The sequence below is a fragment of the Lissotriton vulgaris genome, chromosome 3_1 (assembly GCF_964263255.1).
Source record: "Lissotriton vulgaris chromosome 3_1, aLisVul1.2, whole genome shotgun sequence".
In the NCBI taxonomy this organism is placed as follows: Eukaryota; Metazoa; Chordata; class Amphibia; order Caudata; family Salamandridae; genus Lissotriton; species Lissotriton vulgaris.
In genome coordinates this window covers 1135241683-1135264873 of record NC_141689.1, presented here as the reverse complement: position 1 = coordinate 1135264873, position 23191 = coordinate 1135241683, and the positions used below count along the sequence as shown (strand labels likewise).

Below are 23191 nucleotides of genomic sequence, written 5' to 3'. Positions count from 1 at the left end.
AATAAACCCACATGGTTTTGAGGACATCCTCTGGCCTCCTATATTGGGCATTTACAGGCGCCACATTTGTCCAATCCAGTTTCGTTCTTTTCCACATTGGGGGCCGTTGACTTTCTCCAATTTTGTGCCAGATCCCTCTTAGCCAACATCCGTCCTAATCTCAGAAAAACTTTTCAAACTATTGTGTAGCCTTCATCGTTCATTTTATTTAAAAGTGCAGTTTTAGGTCTACAGCCCATAGGACTACCAAGGGTTACCTGTAGTTTCTCGAAGATTGCTTTCTGGTAGAGTTGGATAATAATGCATAGCTAAATTGTTTGGATTAAGTCCTCCTTTATCTGTTCAGTATCTTAAACAGTTTAGGTCTGAGCTGCATCTTCTATAGCCACTGTGAGGTTACATATTTTGTATACCGCCATTAAAAAAGGTAATGGCTGGATTCCCTCCAAAGCAGAGTCCTATAGGTAGGGTTTGAGGGAGAGCCATGGATCCAGCTGTTCATTATTTGTAAATGTGCTGCGTTTCAATATGAAATGAGATCTGCTGTTCTCAGCTCGCTGTTGTATGTGGACTTGCAGCATTTAATCATGGCGATCCATGAAGGGCCACCCAGCCACATCTTTGATCTCGGGATAGAAGGTAATGGCTTAAAGAAAGATTAGGATTTTGAAAAGGTAGTTTTGCAGGACATATACTATTTTAGGTAAAATAATACTCTTGATTAATACACTTCTCCCAATTGTTAGTAAGGGTACGGTAATCCAAAGAAGCATTTCTCTGCCCATTGCTTCCAGTGGGGGTTGAATATTTCCAGCCCATGCAATTGCATCATTGTTTACTTTAATTGCCAAAGATTTTACGTATTTGGTGTCCACCTGAATGGCTGCTCAGTCCTACCAAGTTTTATAATCTGTTTTGGGACCTAAGGGGAAGAAGAAAGTCTTGTTCCAATAAGGTTCCAGGGCTGAATGGAAGCCACGTTACCAGCCTAGTCATGACTTGTGGGTCTCATCCGTTAGAGTGGATAAGATAAATTAGCTGGCGATCGCTGTAAAGGGACGCCTTGTTCTACATATTGTCTGTTCATTGAAAGCCCGTACATTTTCCATCAGCTCGGAGGTAATGTGCTAATGGGTCGATAACCAGGGCTAAGAACAAGGATGAAAGGGGCATCCCTGCTTGGTCCCTTGCCCAATTGTGAAAGGGCCCAACAGGGAACCCCTCACTCGAAGTGTAGCCATCAACGCCCTTTACAATATATGGATGTGTGCTATAAAATTCAGACCACACTCCATGTGTGAAGTGACAAAATAATTCCATGAATGTTTATTAAGCCCGTTCTTGAAATGTATAAATATGAGGGCTAGTGGTTCCTGGAATCTATTTCCCATGGTAGGGCATTTAGGACCATCTGCTTTTGAGGTGGGTTAATCTGCTTGGCTTCATACCACACTGTTTCCAGTGATTCAAGTCTCCAGTCTCTGTAGACAATTATGCAGAGTTTTTGCCAGGATTTGAGCCTTCATTTATAAGGGATATTGGCCTAGAGGAGGTACCTTCCTCCTCTTGTTTCTCTGACCATATGGATGTATTTCAGTGCGGAGCAGCAACGGAAATCTATCCATCTACATATTTGAAATGTTGCTTTGTGGTAATTAAGTACTCATTGTTCCCGGTTTACAGTTCTTAAAGCTCTCAAGCACACCCACATTGTTGCAGTACTATTACTCCAAATTATCTTTTTTGTTGGAGACTGCCTTCTGTTTTCAGATCTTTTGGAGTCCAAAAATTCTATTCTGCCCAGCATTACCCTCATTCTGAGTTTCCTTCCAATAAAAAGACCGACCCCACGCACCCAAATGTGTATTGCACTGTTAATTTTGATAATGAGTATTTTGGGCGAGTAATATATTATTTGGCATATCTGGTTTTTGAATCCCTGTTTTGTGTCTAGGCATTTTGCTGTGGAGGTCCTGCAGATCAGCAGGAGCTGAATTTGGAAGTTTAAATCCTCCAGTTAGTGTACTGCTTTTTCATCTGAGAAGGAGAAGCTGCGGAGATCACGCCTTATTTTCAGCTCTGCATCTGTTGATTGTTTGAGTGGAAAATCTATATGTGCCATGGCGATTGTCATAAGAGTTTTGTCAGTGTTGCTAGAAGTGTTTTACAAGTATTTTCTTGCTTTGGTCAGGACCTATCGTCCATCTCTTCGTTTAGTGTTTGCTTAATGGTGTTGGATTCAATCAGCTTTTTTAAGGACAAGTTCCCAAAGCTTTGGTAGGTTGTAGCTGCCTTACTCAGATCATAGGTTTGAATTATTCAGGAGTTCCAGACCTGATTTAATGGTTTTCAGCGAATTTATTTCTCCATATTAGGGTGTCTTTCATATATTAACATGCTTGAATATTTCCCGCCGTCTAAGTGGGAGTCCCACAGTAAATTAAATAGCAATAAAATACTAATATATGTTTGTAAAAACATAACACATACATTACACACTAAAAATAGTTGCAAATACCAAATCCTAATTCCTACATAGGAATACATGAAAAGAGAGAAAAACACTTAACATATCCTTGTCATTATGTTAGTCCAAACTACAGCCAATCAGGCGCAAGCACCCCTCCAGAACCTTCTCCTCTGAGCTCAGTCCCTCAGATTTTCTACCTCACGTCGTGTGAAGGGAGTCTCCCTGTGCTCTGCTCAGTTTTCTCTACTACAGTTTTCCAGTGAATTCAGCTATGTCTTCAAGTAAGAAACCTTTATTTAGACCTTGTTCTTCTTGTGGGAAGTTAGCGGCTCTGTTCTGAAGACCCCCACGAGAAGTGTATTTACTGTCTTTACCCGGACCATGAGGTAGGCAAGTGTAAGATCTGTAGAACCTTCTCCACTAAGACTCTTAAGGATAGAGAAGGTAGTCTCCTCCTCTCGTTGCAAAGGTTAACCACAGCCGCGCTAGTGGAATTCTGCACTTATGCTAGGATTTTAAAAAACCCATGTTACATGACGAGCTGGGCTCGTCATCAGCGTGCGAGGAGGCTACACCATGACGAGCCCAGCTCGTCATGAGCCTGGAAGGGGTTAAAGGACCGAGATACAGCTCTTTCCGACCCAGAAAGCCTGGTGTCAGGAACTTCAAAAGCTGCCTCTAAACGTAGCAGTGTACAGGACTTGCCTTCTCCTTTTCTGAAGAAAAAGAAAATGTCACTCAAAGAGGCTCCTGTGGTGTCTTCACCTTCAGCTACGCCTAAGCCCACGAGATCTCACTCTCAGGCGTCCTCGGCTTCTTCTTCTCATGTTTCTACCAAAAAACATGTAAAATCACCGACGGTCATTCCGAAGACTAAATCCGCCATCTCCGGTTCGTCGCCGGTAACCCGGACGACGACTTCTGCTTCTGGCTCGTTGACTGTGGCAGCGTCGACGTCTTCCATGTCAATGAAGGTAGGCCTCCGCTTGAAAACTCTTGTCGATGATACCTATTGCCTTGTCGTCGGAGAAGACTCCTTCGTCGACAACCAGATCATCATCGTCGACCAAGATTAAGAGAGCCTCGTCGTCCATTCCGTCGACGAGTGCTTTGTCGACGGCAGCTCCATAGACGGCGGCTCCGTCGACGGCTGTCCCGACGGCTGTCCCGACGACGGCCCCGTCGACGACCGCTTTATCAAAGACCGCTCCATCGACGCCTATGCCGTCGTCAGCGTCTACTTAGACGACCTCGCGGACGACCATGCCATCCGCCTTTGCTTCAATGCCACTGGTGCCGCTTCCATCATCGGAGTCTTCTTCAAAAGCTGACCCTTTGCACCAGCGTCGACAGGTCCCTGTGGAACAAATTTCCATTCTGAGCGATACGCAACCTCCATCACCCTTGTTTGCCACAAGTTCTGAACAGGATTATGATTCCGAAGAGGATGTAGATGATCATTTTTGGCGGCACGAAGCGTGTCTGAATTGGTTATTAAATGCCAGGACTATGGCGATGACCATGAAGATTAATATTTTCAGGAAGAAGACCGTTCCAGTCAAGTTCCTACAGCCACTCTGCCTCTCATCTCCTATCTCCAGCACATGTTGGATGATTACAATAGGCGTTTCCCACCATCTCACCAGGGTTCACCGGGGCCAAATGCGACTCCACCTGCTATGACTCCTGCTACGGCTCCACTACCACAGCCAGTAGCGCCATCTCCTCAAATTCAAACTTCTGTTCAGATGCACACTACAGTGTATCCTGATGAGGAGGATGACTATGTCCGCCCAGAGCTAGAAGATGGTGAAGTTCGGGATGATGACGATGGTAATATGGCAGAGTGGGACGACTACCAAATTCAGACCCCATCCCCGCCTCCCGTAACGCCAGGTGATTCCCCTCCTGTGGACATTGCGAGCTTCCATCAGCTCATTGATAGAACGGCTCAATGCGTTAAGCTACCTAGAGTCCAAAGAGATGAGGACTGTTTTCTACACGACTTCAAGTCAACTGTTTAAGCAGGTCCATACGGTTCCCATCATCGATTTCATCAAGAGTGAGGGGGTCAAGTTGATGGCGACACCAAATTGTATCCCGGCGCAACTACCTCGCTTAGAGAAAAAGTACAAGGCACCACATGGTTCACCAGCGTGCCTAATTGCGCAGCATAAACCTGATTCTGTGGTCACCCAGGCGGCTCAGCGTTGCTCCAGGAACCCAACTTCTCCCATCACGGCCCCTCCTGATCGGGGAGGTAGTCTCCTCGACGCCATTGGGCGTAAATTCTCTACAATGGCCTCTACTACAGTGGTACAAAAGGGGGTGGAGATGGACGGAGCATACGAATCAATCAAACACTCGCACCCAGTCAAAAGATCTGGGTTTAATCCATCACCGTTCTTTAGCCCACTCTGCCACCCCAGTTCAGACATGGCCATATGCAAATCAGTCTGACCCTGTGCCTCATGGGAACAGTCCAGCCCGAACTACCAAGCCATGTCTTCCCTGGACCAAGTGAGAGCAGCAAATTCTTTAGCCGTATTGAGGCGCTACGACCGTCAGATGTGATCTGACATGTCTGCTTTTGTGGCCCTCATCCCGGAGTCCTCCAAAGCGGAAGCTTTAAAGATCCTTCAAGAGGGAGAGAGAGCGTCTGAGGAAATCATTGACTGCGCAGTTGATATTGCTTGCACGGGTTTCCGTCCGCTCGCAGGAGCAGCTGTTTTACGACGCCAGGGTTGACTCCGTTCGACCTCTTTTCGCCAGGAGGTTCAGGCGAAGATCCTGGATATGCCCTATGATGGCGAATCCCTTTTTGGCACACACGTGGACGAGGCACTGCCAACAATAAAAAAGGACACTGACACTGCTCGTTCTTTGGGCACTTTGCAGTTCAGGAAGCAGCCCTTTCGGGGTGCGTGCGCCTCCTCTACTTTTCGCAGTGGTTCCACTCAATACCGCTCCTACAATCAAGGATCTCAACGTTATTATTCCCAGCTACAACAATCCTCCCGTCAGCAATCTTCAAAGTCCTATTTAGAGGAAGTCCTCGTATAGAGGTTCCACATCCAAAAGACAATGACTTGCTTTCACCACACAAGGTTGGAGGTCGAATCTCCCTGTTCTCCTCTCAATGGTCCTTAATCACCTCAGACCGTTGGGTGCTGGACATTGTAGCAAAGGGCCATGCTCTGGAGTTCGTCACATTTCCTCCTCACACTCCTCCATCCGGCCCATCTCCAGCCCTCCTCAAAGAACTTTTCAAACAAATTCGTATTGTGATACAAAAAGGAAAAGGTGCCATCGAAGTGGTTCCCAAGTTTCAAAGAGGGATGGGATTTGATTCCCGATTTTTCCTAATCCTCAAGAAAACAGGAGATTGGCATCCGATCCTAGACTTGCGAGCACTAAACAAGTTTCTCAAGTGCCAATCCTTCTGCATGCTGACTCTCATGGAGATCTTGCGTCTTCTATCCATAGACTACTACATGACGACCATCGACCTTCAGGACGCCTATTTTCATGTGCCGATTCTTCCACGACATCGAAAGTACTTGCGCTTCCGAGTAGGACGGATAGATTTTCAGTTTCGGGTGTTGCCTTTCGGCCTACGCTCCGCCCCTCGGGTCTTCACAAAAGTTTTGCCTCCAATAGTGGCTTATCTGCGTCTGCAGGGCGTTCAAATTTTTCCATACCTGGACGATTGCCTCATAAAATCACAATCTCGCAGCCAGCTGTCTCGGTTTACCCAACTCTGTCAGGATGTCTTTCGCTCCCTCGGTCTTTACATTAATGCGAGAAGTCGCAGGTCGACCCAGCTCTCTGCAGAAACTTTCTATGTGCCACTCTTGATACATCTCTAGCCAAAGCTTTCGTGTCTCACGAGCCCCAATTGAAGATTCTCCGCCTGGTGGCTCTTATTTGTTCAAAACAGTCAGTTTCAGTCCGCATCTTAAAGTCATTTCAGTGGATGGCGTCGTCCTGCATCTCTCTGATCCCAAATTGCAGACTAAAGACTCGCCCTATCCAAGAGGAATTGGACAGTCAGTGGCGTCGGGTCACCGGCACTTTCAACGACCTGATCTGTGTAACCGCTCGCATGAAGGCAGCTCTCAAGTGGTGGGCGCAACCGTCCAACATTGCAACAGGGACTTCGTTCCTCTCCACCGCTCCATAGTTGATTCTGACCACGGACGCCTCCCTGGACGGCTGGAGCGCACCCCTTCTAGGTCTATTTTTAAGGGTTAAGTGGACTATGTCTCAGCGCTCTTGGCATATCAACAGGCTGGAACTAATGGCCATTTTTCTGCTCTCAAATCATTCCATCGTCTGATTCAGGGGTAATCGGTTCTTATCCAAACGGACAGCACAACCAGCATGCACTATGTCAACAAGCAGGGTGGAACCAAGTCTCCTCTCCTGTCCCGACTGGCTCAGACTATCTGGGTTTGGGCACTCAGTCACCAAATTACCCTGACCGCAGTACACCTACCAGGCATCTCCAACATCCTAGCGGATTCTCTCAGCAGGTCCGCGTCTTCGACCCACAAGTGGGAGTTACATCAGCCAACGCTCGACTCGGTGTTTCGACGGTGGGGTCGTCCGCCCTTGGATCTCTTTGCAACTCCGCAACTCCGCAGAGCCGGAAATGTCCATCTTACGCAAGTTGGCATCCCCACCTCGGATCGTGCGGGAATGGCCTTTTGATGAACTGGTGCGATCTATTCGCCTACGCCTTTCCTCCGATTTCGTTAGTGCCTCTGTGTTATGGAAAATGCGGAGACAGCCTTGCCACATTCTCCTGATCGCTCCCAGATGGCCTCAACAAGCGTGGTTCTCTGAGCTGCTCCTCCTCTCACAGTGCAAGCCCATCCTCCTTCATCCTTGAACAGACCTAACGATGGACAAGGGCCAGATTTGTCATCCGGACCGCTACACTCTGAAATTATCGGCATGGAACCTGAGCACCTTGAATTTGCCCATTTGAGTATTTCCCCAGAATGCAGGGACATTCTTGCTCATGCAAGAGCTACGTCTACAGTTAAGACTTAAAAGCTCAAGTGGAAAAGATTCTGTCATTGGTGCGCTGCTAACAAAATCCATTCGGTTCATTCCATGCCGGCTCAGCTGCTGTTGTTCTTTTTACAACTGGCTCAGTCAGGTCTTTCCCATTCCACTTTAAAGATTTTCTTGGCGGCACTTTCTCGTTTCCGTCAAGATGGCTCTTCCTCGCTTTGCTCTTCTAGAATCATTTGCCAATTTTTCAAAGGACTGTTCAGAAAGTTCCCGCCCATTCGGCGTCCTCCTCCTACTTAGCATCTCACTGTTGTTTTGGCACAATTAATGAAGGCACCATTCGAACCTATCCACAAAGTTTCTCACCCGGAAGGTGGCCGTTCTGCTTGCTTTAACCTCCTCGCGACGAGTAACTGATATCCACGCTTTAACCATTAAGCCTACTTTCCTCTAATTCAAATCTGACTGTGTAGTGCTTCGCATTAACCTAGCGTTTCTGCCTAAATTGCCCACTGATTTTCACATTATTAAACCTATTTTATTAAAAACTTTCTTTGCTAATCTCAATCTTCGGCAGAACAACGCTTACATTCCTAGGACATTAAAAGATGCCTTAAATTTTATATCGGTACAAAAGGGGGTGGTGATGGACGGAGCATCTGAACCAATCAAACACTCACACCCAGTCAACAGATCTGGGTTTAATCCATCACCGTTCTTTAGCCCACTCTGCCACCCCAGTTCAGACATGGCCATATACAAATAAGTCTGATGGGTTAAACCCAGATCTGTTGACTGGGTGTGAGTGTTTGATTGGTTCAGATGCTCCGTCCATCACCACCCCCTTTTGTACCGCTTTGTTCGCCATAAGTTGGCAGAGTATGCTCAGACGTGAGTCCCTTGCTCACTTTGCCACTGGATTCAAGCAAGCCTGGCTGAAGACGGCTGAAATGCCAGAAACCGGTCCTAGGAAGCTTGAATCCGGTCCAGGGAAGGCATGGCACGGCAGTTTGGGCAGGACTGTTCCCATGAGGGACAGGGTCAGACTGATTTGCATATGGCCATGTTTGAACTGGGGTGGCAGAGTGGGCTAAAGAACGGTGATGGGTTAAACCCAGATCTGCTGACTGGGTGTGAGTGTTTGGTTCAGATGCTCCGTCCAACACCACCCCCTTTTGTACCGGGTTACATTTTATATCAACAGAACGGCACCTTTTCGCAGGTCCGATCAACTGTTTATTGTCTATGGACGTATATGCAAGGGACGTCCTGTTACCAAGCCAACAATAGCACGTTGGATTTCTTCAACAATTGCCTTCTGCCATCAAAAAGCCGGCAGGCCTCTTCAGTCTACAGTGAGGGCTCATTCCACCAGGGCGATGTCCTAATCTACAGCCCTCTTTGCTGGTGTACCGCTCCATCAAATTTGCCGAGCAGCCACGTGGTCGAACAGGCACACTTTCACGAAACACTACTGCCTAGAGGCCTTCAACGAAGCTGATACGGCAGTGGGATCGGCAGAGCTTCTTAATCTTTTTAACTAAGGCGAGCCTCTGTCTTCCTTCCACCTTTTTATGGTTTGTGTATGGTTTTTGTGATTATTTGCATAGCTTATTATGTCTGAGCGTTATGCATGCATGGTTTCAGCTTCACTCCGGCTACTACTGCTCACTATTCTATTCAAGCATGTGAATCTATTAAAGACACCCTAATACTGGAAAAGAACAATTGTTACCTGTAAACAGGTGGTTCTCCAGTATTAGTGTCTTTCATAGATTAACATGCGACCCACCCACCTCCCCTCAGAGGCTCGCTTCTCCTCATAGACTCTTTGGTCACTCCTGTGCTATGAAAATCTGTGGGACTGGGCTCTGCGGAGAAGGTTCTGGAGGGGTGCTTGCGCCTGATTGGCTGTAGTTTGGACTACTTAATGACCAGGATATGTTAAGTGTATTTCTCTCTTGCCATGCATTCCTATGTAGGAATTATGATTTGGTATTTGCAACTATTTTTAGTGGGTAATTTATGTGTTATGTTTTTACAAACATATATTATTAGTATTTTATTGCTATTTTATTTACCGTGGGACTCCCACTTCGACGGCGGGGAATATTCAAGCATGTGAATCCCTTTGTTGATGTTGTCCGCGATCTCTTGACGCGGAAGGGCGACCCGGGAACGTTGGCCGTTGGACTGTTAAAACCACGAGCGATACTTACCCGGTGTCAGAAAAGAATCGTGAGTGACACTGGTCCCCCAGGAATCAGGTGTGGGATTCACCGTCATAGAACAATTATCGATCCATGGGGTGGAATAACGGTTTGAATCAAGACACATGACCTAGAGGGGTAAACCGACTGCATAGCAATTTATTTTATGAACCAGTGACAAAAAAAGCATGCAACATAGAATCAAGTTTGCCTATGCCTAGAAGTTACCCTACAGCTTGAGGAATTGTGAAACATTGACACAACCTCATTCAAGATTTTAACTCAACAAATAGGTCACCTATGTGCGATTGCACAGGTGACTCTTTGGATAAGGAGAAAAAAAATAGCTATTGTCCTGAAGGAGGCTACAATCAGCGAAAGCCTCCGAAAGCGTTGACGCATTGTACATTTGTCAAATTTGGAAGTGGTCAACAAATAATTGGACATAGGGAAGGGAATCCCTACCCATTGTTCCCCATAGAGGGTCTGAATTAACAACGATAAGACAAAGTTTACTGTCCTCTTTTTCTCCTTTACTATCACATGCAAAGTGTTTTTAACTGTATTTCTGTCTCATTGTTTAAAAAAAAAACGAAATGTATATTTTATATTGACTGTACCTTCATTGGAATGATTTTTTATGATGTAAATAAATAGTCTGTTTTTATAGAATTAGTGCTTCTTGCTTGTAAGTGTTTCACTGGATGGAGCGATTTGTTTAAATCTCGTGTGGGGATTCTGACTGAGTACAGTGATTGAATGAGCTTGACATTATTTCTTCCAAAAGATAAAACTCTTTTTACTTCACAGTAAGTTGGTGCTCTATTTCCTTTTGGGTTATACTGATCCCCTCTCTTTTGTTTGAGTCTATGAAAGACACCAATACTGGTGTACGTTTTTAATGAAAGAAGCTGACGTTCATGTTAATCTTCCCTTTTCTCCTTAAGATAACACTTTCCCTTTGTTTTCATTACTTCAGTACTTTCTTTCAACGAAGAAGTTCCAAAACAGAGGACTATCCTGTTAGACACTAATTGTTTCTTGCTAAAGTTGTAACATTTGCGTGAACACAAATGCCTGTATTTTCCTATAATATTGCCCTACAATTTCTATTCAATTGGAATACAGATGGGTTGATCTGTCTTAAGCCCAAAGACATGTGGCCATTCTGTCCTTAGTCATCTAAATGATTGACAAAAATGTGTTTAATGTTCCAAATTCTTCCCTGGAATGAGATTTTTTTTAACACATTTTCTACAAGTAGTACCGTGCACTTTAACGTTTGTTTTGCTTATTGATGGCTTTACACACCTTTGCCTTTTTTCGCAACTAAACTTTAATGAATGCCCTTAGTTTTTAATGTGTACAGAGAGGCATTATAACAGTGCTGAAGTTCTGTGTTTGCCGTCAGAAGATAGAATATGTTTTATCAGAATTACAGACTGCACTTTTGAACCACATTCTATAACTTGTCTAAAACGCTTCCGTTTTTGCATTACCCAGTGTTCCCAGTAGTTGAATGGTCTTGGGTCTAATCTACTAGCAATAATTATCTAGCCTGAAGCTATTGCACTTTGGTTTGTCCTTTCTTTACAACTTTGCATCCCAATCTGCTTCTTAATTACTTATGACATTTCTGAGATAGCTGTGTGGCGGCTGCTAGCTGATTGTTATTGCTCACTGTCTGAGCAACTATTGGTTGTTATCCTTCCCATGAATCTAGTAGGTAAGGGTCATATGCAGTGCAGTGTCTTTTAGTTTGTACGATTATCAGACCTACTTATGTCTGCGCTATAAAGGGGATGCTTCATCCGTGTCCGCACAGTGGACTCCTGTATGACTGGTGGAGCATTTATTCCTCTTGCTCGGATTATAAACCTATAAAGGTCGATGTTCAGCAGCCTCTGTTGGTGATGTAATTTTCTAATGAACAAATTGCTAGTAGTCTAAATAGGAGTTAACAGAAGTTCATCACTCCAGATGATAAAGCCTGCCCCTCATCAAAGTGTTGTGTGGTGGTCACAGCCTTGTCTCTAGGGGGCTAAATGAGTACCTCAGTTCAAATTTGTGTGCACTTAATGACAGGCGGCCAGTCCAAAAATCTGTTGAGAAACTAGGTATTTATATTATTTCTAAAGCTAGAAAGAAGCAACACCAGATCTCTCAAACCCAAGGCCTGCCTAGGTACCTAGGCCTGCTCGATACTTTGGTCTACGTCCATAGGATATAGGACTAAGATGGGTGCATTATGCCATTGAGTTTGGGTTTATTTCCTGCCTCCTAGTTATCCTGAGTCAAAAAGATACAATATAATCTGAGCAAGCCTAGCCTCTATTATAGGAGAAAGATTTTGCAATACCAGCAAAGCCCTTTCCTCCTCTTCCCCACTACTCTTTTTCACGAGCAATACTGTTTCAGAAGGCGGGCCATAAATTCTTTCACTAATGATTATGGTGCAAAGCTGATTGCTTTTGCTTTGCTTCGCCCAGTTAAAAAAAAAAGCAAAAAAAATGCTTTCCCAAAAACAATTATAATCACCTTCTGACCAGGCTGATCTTGTTTTAAGACCGAGATGTAGAGGCTCTATTTGCACTCTAATTTGAGCCAGAAAGCATAGTTTCTCCTGTAGATGGGTGCAAATGATATTAAATTGCCTGTTTAGATGTTCTATGGGCCACTTTCTTTGAGCCCTATGGTTAGCCTGGTGGCTCGATTACCAGAACGGATGAACATTCCAATGTGGAGCACAAGGACCATACCAGAATAATCAGTGGAACTTAATAATTTAGAAATTAGAGAGTATAGAAACGGCGCAGAAGCTAATGCACTAGAAAAAAAAGTAAAGCAACTTTGTTCAGGATAGGCTAAAAACAGGAAGTCAGTTTAGGATAGTGGTAGTGGGCCAAGAAACATGTAAGCCATTTGTCAGTGAAACAATAGACGGACAGTAGTGTTCTAATGTGGTGGAAAGCGGGAGAATGTCTAATACCGTAGACAGATACATTGAAGAACAGCCTGATCAGGGATCATTAGAAAAGGCTCTTCAAACAGAAGGAATATGTTCCTTTTAATACATTTTTTTTGAATGTCCATTACACTCATAATTTTGATGTTTTTTCTGTGTATAGTATTCCAGTACCGTTCGGTACCACAGCTGTGTAATAATAATTTAAGTATGTTTTCTTGCCATAAAGAAGTAAGAGCAGCATCTTCGGGAATCTATTGATTTCCTAGTACTCCTCCCTTGGTGCAAGCATATTCTATTGTCCAGCAAGAGGCCTAACCTTGGTGACTGCTCACTTAAAACAAGGCACTCTCTAGTGGCTATGATCGCAGTAAAGAGAGGGATACTGAAACAGATGGTACTGTTCCCCCACCCCCAATTTCTTCTGATATGCACCTACTGTTCCAGATCAAAACATATTAAATAGACTTTTTGTGGACTTTATGATTGTATTTCAAGAGAAGTTAGTGTTTCCAGATACCTTAAACTCTTTAAGTTCATGGTCTGCTTGAAAGAAAACATCCATACCCCCTGTGTGAAATTAACTTTTGGTATTCGTGAGTTGATGTTTAAATAGCCTTGTGAACTGATGAATATGCTTGTCTTTGGGAGTCCTTGTTATTGAAAATCCTGCAATAACTTCAATTCAGGGGAAACTAGTTATTCTTTTCTGGTTGACAAAACTGAGACTGCAAAGCTTTTTATTTTTGTTTTATTAGAAACTGACCTAGTTAACTTAAGCACATTTTTTTGTATCGAGAATGTACCAAGCTGCCATCCAACTCGAAATTGCGACACGTGGTACACAGGTTCTTACTCCAGCAAATCCAAGGCTTTATACATCTTTATTTCTTAACCGTTGCCCCCATCTTATACGATTGATTTGACTTCAACTTGAAATAAAAGCTTAACATTAGGTTTGTTACTTTATGTGTGAGTTTAGGAAGCCAGTCTGAAAATTTTCATGGCCCAATTTTAAGTTAACACATTCATGTTATATTCCTTAAACCGTACATAAGTATTTTTCAGTTAAGCTGTCAGAAAATATGAAGCCCTCTTCTTTCAAGAAGCTACAAAAGGTAAGCCCACCACACACTATGATAATCCTCCTATTTCTACTTTTATCAAAGCTGCTCTTCTTTTATTCCCTCTTTTTAAAACAAATTTATTATAGAGACTGTCAACTGGTAAAGTTGTTCACATACCTTTTTAAATACATCTCTAGCTGTAATCTTCCAGTGTCTTCTGCGGTTAACATAATTTTCCATCAACGGGTCGCTATGATTGTAACCCTTCTGGGGTTGTCTAATTTTGTGATTGCTCGTTCAGGTTTTGTCATTACTCTCCCGGTTGGCTGTGTTTGCGCTCCCACTCTCAATTCATCTGGTAGGCTCCAGATCAGTCATCATGACTGCATTCCCTAGAAATGAGAACCACCTATTCCTAAGTTTTGGTGCATGGTGTAGGAGTGTTTGTTGCTGCGTAAAGTAAGCTAATATTGAAAAAGCTATTTGCTTGGCTCCTAAACAAATGCAGATTTGCTTCTGTCAAAGGCAGGAGTACCTTTCCAAGGTAGAAGTGTGTAAATGTGAAGGGGGTCTCCAAATGCTTGTTTAGTGAAGTGAATAGATGGGTGAACTGATCTGGATCCCAGCAGACCTGTATATTTTTCCAGCAAAAATATGTATTTACTGAAAAATACGAAGTTTAAAGTGATGTTCTAGTTAAGTTAGGTGCAAAGACCTTTAACTTATGTAAAAATAAAAGCCCAGAAATTCACTTAAAAAAGCAACACTTAAATTGGTTATAGTTAAGGATTGGAATGGGGCATGAGCTTGTGTTAAAGAAAAAAAACACTAAAAGCCACTGAAATACTTAAGTTTTAGTTTAGTGAAACCGCTAAAATTTGCAGCCCATCATACACTGCTTAGGACCACACATATTACATCACTGATATGTTAAATGATATAATTAAGGACATCACTCATGACATCTCAGTCTTAGCCTCCAGCCAAACTGAGTGTACGGTCCGCATGCAAATTTGAACTCCATTCCTATGCTCTTGCAAGGCACTGCACCCAACCCTTTGCAAGCATCAAACTTCCACAGCACACTATTTTCAGCAACACATAGGGCAAGTTTTAAACATGGTTTAGCCTGTGGCCAGGTACTGCACCCACCCCTCCACATGCGGCCAACTCCCTCGATGCATAAACTTTGGACATGCACAGTGTAGAATGTCTGCAAACCTTGGTGTTGAACTAGACCCTGCATCCAACATGTAATGAGGGTTGGGTGGGGGCTTGCCCTCTGTCCAACCATTCGAATGTGGCCAACCCCCTCTATACATGGCCTCCGCCAGCAGGTGGTAAGCTGCAGGACCTCTCCTGTTGCCAGGCAATGCGTCTTCCCCTCCATGACCATGGGTGACCGTACTTGCTCACCCAGTAGCCCTTCACAGCAAAGGTTAAGGTTGTTCAAAAATATCTACTGTTCAGTTGCCAGGTGTCTGCAAGTGACCTAGCCCCCCCTCACCCCCCCAACCCCCACACCCCCCCACACCCGGCATCTTTCCTTTGGGTCAATACAAGTGAAATACAATGACCTCCATCAAAAGTACTTTACTTCTGAAATATCCAGTTTCGTTTGCATCTTTGAGCTTCTGAGATTCCAACCATAGGTTTAGGTTGCATTACTTCTCATTCACAAAGCCTATAGCACATTGTCAGAATCATTGACTGATCTCATTAGTAATTTCAACAATGTTGGTATTCAAGCGTAATCAGTGATGTCTACTATGACGCTGTTTACCATGTCATAACGGATGTAGTATATAAGGTCCTAAGCGGTGCATGATGGGGCACAAGTTGGAGTTAGTTCACTTAAACATAACAGCCTTATTTCAGCGGTTATTGGGCTTTTTAACCTTGCCATATATCTAATTCCAAAACCTATTACGTCACTTTAACAGTTTTTTTTGTTTCTGTGCAAATATGACTCAAAACAATAACATGGTGCAGTGAGCTAAAAAACGGTGATGGATCAAGTCCTGATCTTTGGACTGGGTAGGAGTGGTCGGCTTAATTCAGATACTCTGTCCATCACCACCCCCTTTTCTGAATCAAAACAATAACATGCAACCTCCTAGCTTGAGTGCCATGTGCTTGCAATAAAAAAAGTATATTTAAATAAATTCACTTGTGTTGCCTGTTATTGTTTTGCTAGTAGGTTTTTTTCACTACCTTGCTTTGTCCCACTTTTTTAGGTCTCTGCCTGAGATGGCTGCGCATGTGCAGTCTCGCTGGCAAGATTTTATGATTTTAGGTGACTTCCCGTAGCTAGCATTAAGCCCCGCCCCACTTTTCCATTGGCCGGCCTCACCGTTTAGGATAAACGGTGGCCAGCCATTGGAAAAGAGCGTCCAGTGACGTACACTTTTCTGTTAGAGCCATCCCACTTGGACTGGCTCACTTAACTTTCTGCTGTCGCAAAAGGATTCTTATCTTTATCGCGATAAAGGGCAGTTTTCTGGCCTTTTTTTTCATGCATAGCGCCACCACGCTCGCTGGTGCGCCAAGGATGCTGCCTTAAGTGGCTGAAGGAGACATGTTTGCTGGAGGTGAAGTTAGGGTCGAGTGTGTGACCTGCGATGTGGGTGGGGGTAGTGACAAGTTGTTTAAGTCCGAGGTTGGCGAGGTTGTCCAAAAGGGTGGTGGTGTTGCGGTCGTTGTTCTTTTCAAGGTGAAAGTTGAGGTCTCCCAAAAGGATGTAATCCTCGGAGGGGAGCGTCTGGAGTAGGTGAAAGGTTAAAATCCGCCCGACCTTAGTAGGAAGAGATTCCTTTGTAAAGCTCTGGTTTATTCAACGTTGAAGGATACAGTGTTCCAAAATATTGTGCACCTAATCTTTGTCTCCTTGGAGACCAACTCTGCAAACCTTGCATTTATACAATGCCAGGAGAAAATGGAACCACTGGGGCCGCAGCAGATGCGACTCAGCAGGGTCCCGAACACACAGACCCGGATGCAATTATCATCCCGGTCCACTTAAGAAAATCTATAACGTTAAAACTTATAGAGAACGGACTGACACCACAAGGTGGTACAGTAATTTTCGTGATAGAGGCACACGAATATCGGCAGACAGAGGTATTCTCTTCATGGATAAACTTTCCAGCGGCAAACGCTACAACAAAAGAGTTTCACTATTACAAAATAGAGGAACCTCCGGAAGAGTACGCTCCTTTCGAGGAGACTGAAATCCCACTAAAATTCCAAGAGCACCTGCTCTGGTTTAATGGCGCCCTAAAACATAATGATCATATTACCAGGCTCGGTCCACTAGGTAGACCAGGAGCAACGTGGCCGGGTCTAGCCAGCTTACCACCACATCCTGACATTGCAAAAATGTCTAAAGAAGAACTCTTAGTTAACATAAGAGAATTAACAAAAGCATATAGAGTTAGTAAAATTATTTATTAAAAATAATTCAAACACTCCTAAAAAGAGCTGGGATGGAAATAAACAATCCACTCCCAAGGAAAAAGTTTTCCAGTCCAGAGGAAGGTCTCCTCGACGGAGGGAAAGAACTCCGACTCGAGAACACCAGTCTCCCCAGAGGGAGCCCTCTGAGAAAAGATATAACCTTAGAAATAGGGATAATCTGAAAAAACCTGATAGATATCAAAGTATTGATACACGTCCCTCTCTATCTTTTTCGCAGAAATCTGAAAGAAGAGGACGGTCAGACCCAGGAGAGCACACCAAGTCCAAAGACAAGGAACCTGCTCAGAGTAAAAAATATCAATTTCAAAAAAAGAAGGTAGCCAGTATTAGAGTAATCAACCATGCCGAGAATACTGAGGACACAGTTGAAAAACGGGGAGTGGGCATTGACAATGTTGGACAGTGCAGCAGAAATCAGTATAGCGCGCAAGATCTTGATGAGTCATCTGGAGACAGTGGACACAAATGAATACATTCAGGTTGAAACTGCCGACACCAGACTTAGCGAGCCCCATAAAATATACGAAATAACATTGCGTATAGAGGGTGATAAGACTAGGAAAATAAAGGGTCTATTTTGGGGTAAGCTCTCAAAAGGCTATGATATTCTGTTAGCTGAAAAAGATTGGCCCCCAGAGTTTGTCAGGGAGTGCCCTCGTGGCGAAGAAGTGATTATGCCTGCCTTCTCGAATCACATTCCGATTCACAAAAAATATACATATGCAAGGAAATGGGCAGTGGCCCAGGCACCTGCATTATATAAAAATCATGTAGTATGGGATGAGGACTCACCTCCTCACAAAATCCAATTAAAAAGTGAACCAACTGCCCAACGGCAGTATCCCATTAAGCAAGAAGCTAAAAAACAAGTCAGGGAGATTTTAGATCAACTTGAATACCAGGGGGTGATTGAAACATGCACCTCTTTATTTCCTGTCTCCAAGCCAGACAATTCATATCGTCTAGTTTTGGACTACAGACACCTTAATGCATGTTGTAAAACATTTGCAGTACAAAACTCGCATAGTGCAGCCCTAATGAATAACATAGTTAGGAAAAAATATAAAACGACATTAGACATATCTAATGGTTTCTTTTGTCAAAACATTGCACCGGAAAGCAGATATTTGACCGCTTTCTCAGCATTTGGGTCGCAGAAAAAATTCTGTCGACTCCCACAGGGGTTCAAGAACAGCCCAGGACTATTCTCAGCTAGGGTTACAGAGTTACTACAAATATATGATGATGAGGCATTATCTTACGTAGATGATATCTCACAGACGACGACTTGGATACTCACTTGAAAAGAGTGAACACCATTATACTTGGGTTCGCAGCAGAGGGTTACAAATTCAACTTTAAAAAGTCTCGAATTGCCCATCTGACAGTACTATTTTTAGGGTACGAATTATCAAGTGAAGGGAAAAGCCTAGCGGACAACTTCTTAGAGAAGTGCGCTGTACTCCAAGCTCCAAAAACGCTGAAGAATTTACAATCCATACTAGGTTTTCTGAATTTCGGAAGAACTTGCATTCTAAATTACGCAGAGAGGGTTAAACCTCTACGAACTAATTAAACCTGATTTTAAACAAAACAATTGGACTCAAAAACACACAGAAATTTTGAGATCACTGCAAACAGACATGTTAGCAAAAACAAAATTAGATACACGTGACAATACACGCGATCTTGTAATCCGAGTCATCCCAGGAAGATGCGGATTCACGTACCTGACCTCTAATGAGGGAGAAAAGGTACCAATTTCAATTAAATCTCACTTGTACACACAAGCAGAAAAAAACATTCAGTAACACAGAAAGAACTGTGAAAGCAGTGCAAATCGCATTAGCAAATGAAAGAGAACTAGCAAACGGATTAATATCCTCACAGCGGAATCCGCCTTCGATGCGCTATTCAGCCCAGTAAACCTGCCTACGGTGTCACTGGATCCGAAATGGATACAGTGTGTAGATTCTCTAGGAGCGTAAGACGTGAAATACTATTTCGCCCCGCAATTCGAAGAACTGAATGATTTAGAATATGAAGAATATCCTCTGCCAATCGAACTTCTGCCTCTCCCACAATACGCCTGTATAATCTATACAGATGGATTTGTACAGCATTTCAACGTAGAGAGAAAATCCTACGATGCAGCATGTGCGATTATTAAAGGTCATTGGCTGTGCGGTAAATTCAGACCGAAAGTAACAAAAACTGAATCTGTAAAACTGTTCGGTTCAGAGAACTGAAATCAGATGTTTGAAGATGGCGCTCGAAAATGCAGAACGTGAATTCCCGACACTTATCGTGTGCGATTCTCATTTTTGCGTCAACTCTTACAACAATAAACTGCAGAGCTGGATTGAAAACGATTACAAAGATGACACAGGTGCCACAATAAAGCATAAATTGCTCTGGAAACAGGTAGCTCTTTTACACAAAGAACTACAAAAGACTCACGTGATTCACGCACAGAGTCTTCAACGTGATGGCGTTCACGTTGCAGGGAATTCATTGGCTAATACAGCCACAGCGGAAGCAACTAAACCGGCTTCCGTAGCCACAAAAAAGCGTACAGAAAAATACATAGACGGGGAAACCATGCTGGCAGTAAAAACGACCGAAAAAGGCGACTGTGCAGCACTACCCGTGAACTATCCACTCAATTATGCATACGTAATCGATGCAAACTCCGTTCCCTTTTGCTCTAATCCCTGGAGTGGGGGACAGAGTAATTCCAAACAGAAGCAGGAGGGGCTTCCTCTTACTGGAAGCACACATGGGGTTGGGTCTGAGACATCAAACAATTAAGGATTCTCTGAAAGAATTACAATCAGAGTACTGGTGGCCAGGAATGAGCATAGATATTCAATGTTTTGCTCAAAATTGTGAAGACTGCAACAGAGATCGCACTAACCTGACTGAGTAAAATAACTGTCTATTGTTTCACACGACCCTAGAGATTGACTCTTAATCTGAGGAGCAAAGTTGTCATGTTGCACGGTTGTTGGAAAACTGAATCCCTTCTTGTCTGTGCCAGGGAAGCTGATCACTTCCTATTCAGTCAAGAAAGTTTCCAGTGACCTCTGAGCTAGTTGGTAACAAACCCAATTATGGAAGATCCGCACTTCTACGTCGATACTACTGTTTATGTTATTCCAATGCGCAGGGCCTAGTGGGAAACTAGGAACTACACTACATGGCGCCCAAACGTTTGGTAAGGCGATAAACTAACGCAAGACGTTAGAGTAACTCAGTCGTGCATATTTCACACAGACCCCTTTCTCCCGTAAATACTCCAATATTACTCAGAACCACCTAGGATTCAGAAAGCAACTTAAAACGTGGATATTCGACAAGTAATTCCCCACCCTTCTTCAAGCGCCTTGAGACCCTCTGGGTATGTAGCGCGCTATATAAATCTATTGACTTGACTTGACTCTTCAACCACTAAAAGGCAGTTTTCTGGCCTTTTTTTCATGTATAGCGCCGCCATGCGCCAAGGATGTTGCCTTAACTATTTTTAAGGGAGTGCATGTCACGGTATCGTTAAAAATTCTTACGCCAGGCAAGTTCAGATGCGTAATTTACCATGTGTAACGCACTCATCCCCTGACCCACTCCTGACCTTTGTTACTCAACCCCACTTTGTAAGTGAGCTCGAACTGTACAGTGTTGGGTTTTCTTAGGGTAGGGCGGAGGGTGCAGATGCAAAGACACGGAGAGCGCCGCAATTCATTACTGTGCGCATAAAAAGTATTCTTTGCTACAGTGTTGTTGCTATGTATTTTCTTAATGGGTAATACGCCTTTGGCTTTTAAAATATTAATTTGGCCAGTAAGAGGCACCTCGTTTGTTAACTGAGCGATGTCCGTGAGAATTGAAAAGCACAGACTAGCCCTGCTCTGCATAATCACTGTGTACATCGGAGGTCTCACTGCAGCGCCTCTTTGTAACACGTAACACATATTAACCAGATCATGTCGGACGCTGCCTTGTCTATCCTGGCCCGGGGACTTGAAAAGTGCTTAAAGGACCAGCAGGGAAAAAAAAAATGTAGGACTTTTTCAAAGTAAAGAGGAACAACGTGGCTCCTCATACAAAGGAAGAAAATAAATGTTTTAATTTTTTCCTTTTCCTTCACGATTTTCTTAATTTTTTTAATGTGTTTACTCTCCTTGTTGCACGGGTACCCGCGTGAGTGATTGCTGTAGCTTTGTGAGCTGGTCTCCTAACAGCGCACCCGGAACTTGATAGGGAGAGTCACCTACCCCCCTGCACAGGAGGAGAGGAGGAAAGGTAAAACCAGCACGGGGACTGCTAAAAATCCCCGTCCACCTCCCATCTGAACCGCCCGGTCAATGCTAGCTCCCTGGCAGGTGGTCGTGGCCATTGAAAAGGTCTGGCTTGGAAAGACCCCACCCGCAGCCACTCGAGGTGCGAATATCTGCATATGAAGTAGTCGAGGAAATTGCCCCTGAGCGCGGGGTGTCAGAGTTCTGGGGGCAGAGGGACTGGGAAAGGATAACAATAAAAGACCCCCTGCACAGGGCCTTTGAGAGTGGAGCGCAACGCCATGGGCTTTAATTACAGACCACAGCACTGGAAGAGGACCCGGGGATTGAGGTTGCAGGCTGATGGAGGGGGACATCTACAGGGGGGCCCAAGGCAGAGCGTTTCTCACATCCTTAGGCCGGGGCTTCTGTGGGCGGATTACAAGGGCCTGCATGAAGGTCAAGAGCATTTAGAAGTGTTTCACACGAGGCAATTTGTGTACAGGAGAAAAACAAGAATAAACACAATCGCTTAATGAGTTTTGCAGTTTAAGCACTGCAAACCGGTGCAACTACTGCCAAAGCTAAGGCTAAGGCGCTCAGTTTATCGACTCTGATGGCTGAATTGAGGAGTTAGCCTTGGTGGGTTTCAAGCTTCTGTCACGTTGGTCACAGCTTGTCAACCTCGTACTCATTCCTTGCCGAAAAAACTGGTGGAAACAAAAAGTTCTAATACTCTTAAAACAACACCTGCAAGCAGCCACTGAACATTACTCTCATCATAACCGCTCAAGATGCAAAGGAATCTACTGGAAATTACCTCATTTCCGAAGAGCAATTTTCTGTCCACAGCATCCAGGGTAAATACCTCGATCTAGGTAGAAGCCCTTACACCTAGCTACATTCAGCATTTATAGAAGGGGGATGCACAACCTAAAGTTATTCATATTACATATAACTCACTGCTATGGTACAATGAAGGCAACACCAAAGTAGTATGGTGAGATGCAAATAACACTTTATGTAGTATTTTTTTTACTGTTGATAAACAGTGCTCTTGTATACAAATTCCAGTTACAAACGTGCTTTGCCACGCAATCCTACGGATTCAAAGGTTGTTAATCAAGATAGACCACAAGCAAGAGGGGCGAGAACAAGGACCAACAAGCATTAAAAATGCAACAGGTCTCGCCTTTGATTTAAGTTAAAGCCATTTGCTTTGCTAAAGGTATTGTATAGGAAAGCAAATGGAACTAACTTAATAAAAGACGAGTTATTGCATTTTTAATGCTTGTTTATTATTTGTGAAGGAGAAAAGAATAAATCACTGTCGCATTTTTATCTAGGTTCCTGATCGATACTGTGACCTTATGCCCCTATTCGGCTATAAATCCATTTATTTCCTATATTGGCATAGCCGTTCAAGTACAATATTCAGAAAGTCATCTCTGGCCTCACACGAACAGAGCCACATTCCAGAATAGTTCTCTGCCACTTCCTTTGCAACCAATTAGTGCAATGACAGAGCAGAAGTCACTATCTGATATTCCTAGATTAACACACCGAGTTCTTCAACAAGATAAAAACTCAGCAAACCTGGAAATCCCCGCTTGCTGTGTTTTGATTAGTAATGGAACTCTAATGAGCAACTGATAGCTATCACTTCCTAGTGACATCTTTAATTGACGTCTTATGTCCAGCAAACT

The 23191-nt window shown here is 43.8% G+C and overlaps 1 protein-coding gene across 1 annotated transcript in view; it reads left to right on the top strand.

The window, feature by feature from the left end:
* The window catches only part of GAR1 (GAR1 ribonucleoprotein), a 100282-nt gene that overhangs the window by 52783 nt on the left and 24308 nt on the right, over positions 1-23191 (top strand). Inside the window, exon 4 of the mRNA XM_086961609.1 lies at positions 13726-13785. Coding sequence (XP_086817735.1) covers positions 13726-13785 — 60 coding nt within the window. The remainder of the gene's footprint in view (positions 1-13725; positions 13786-23191) is intronic.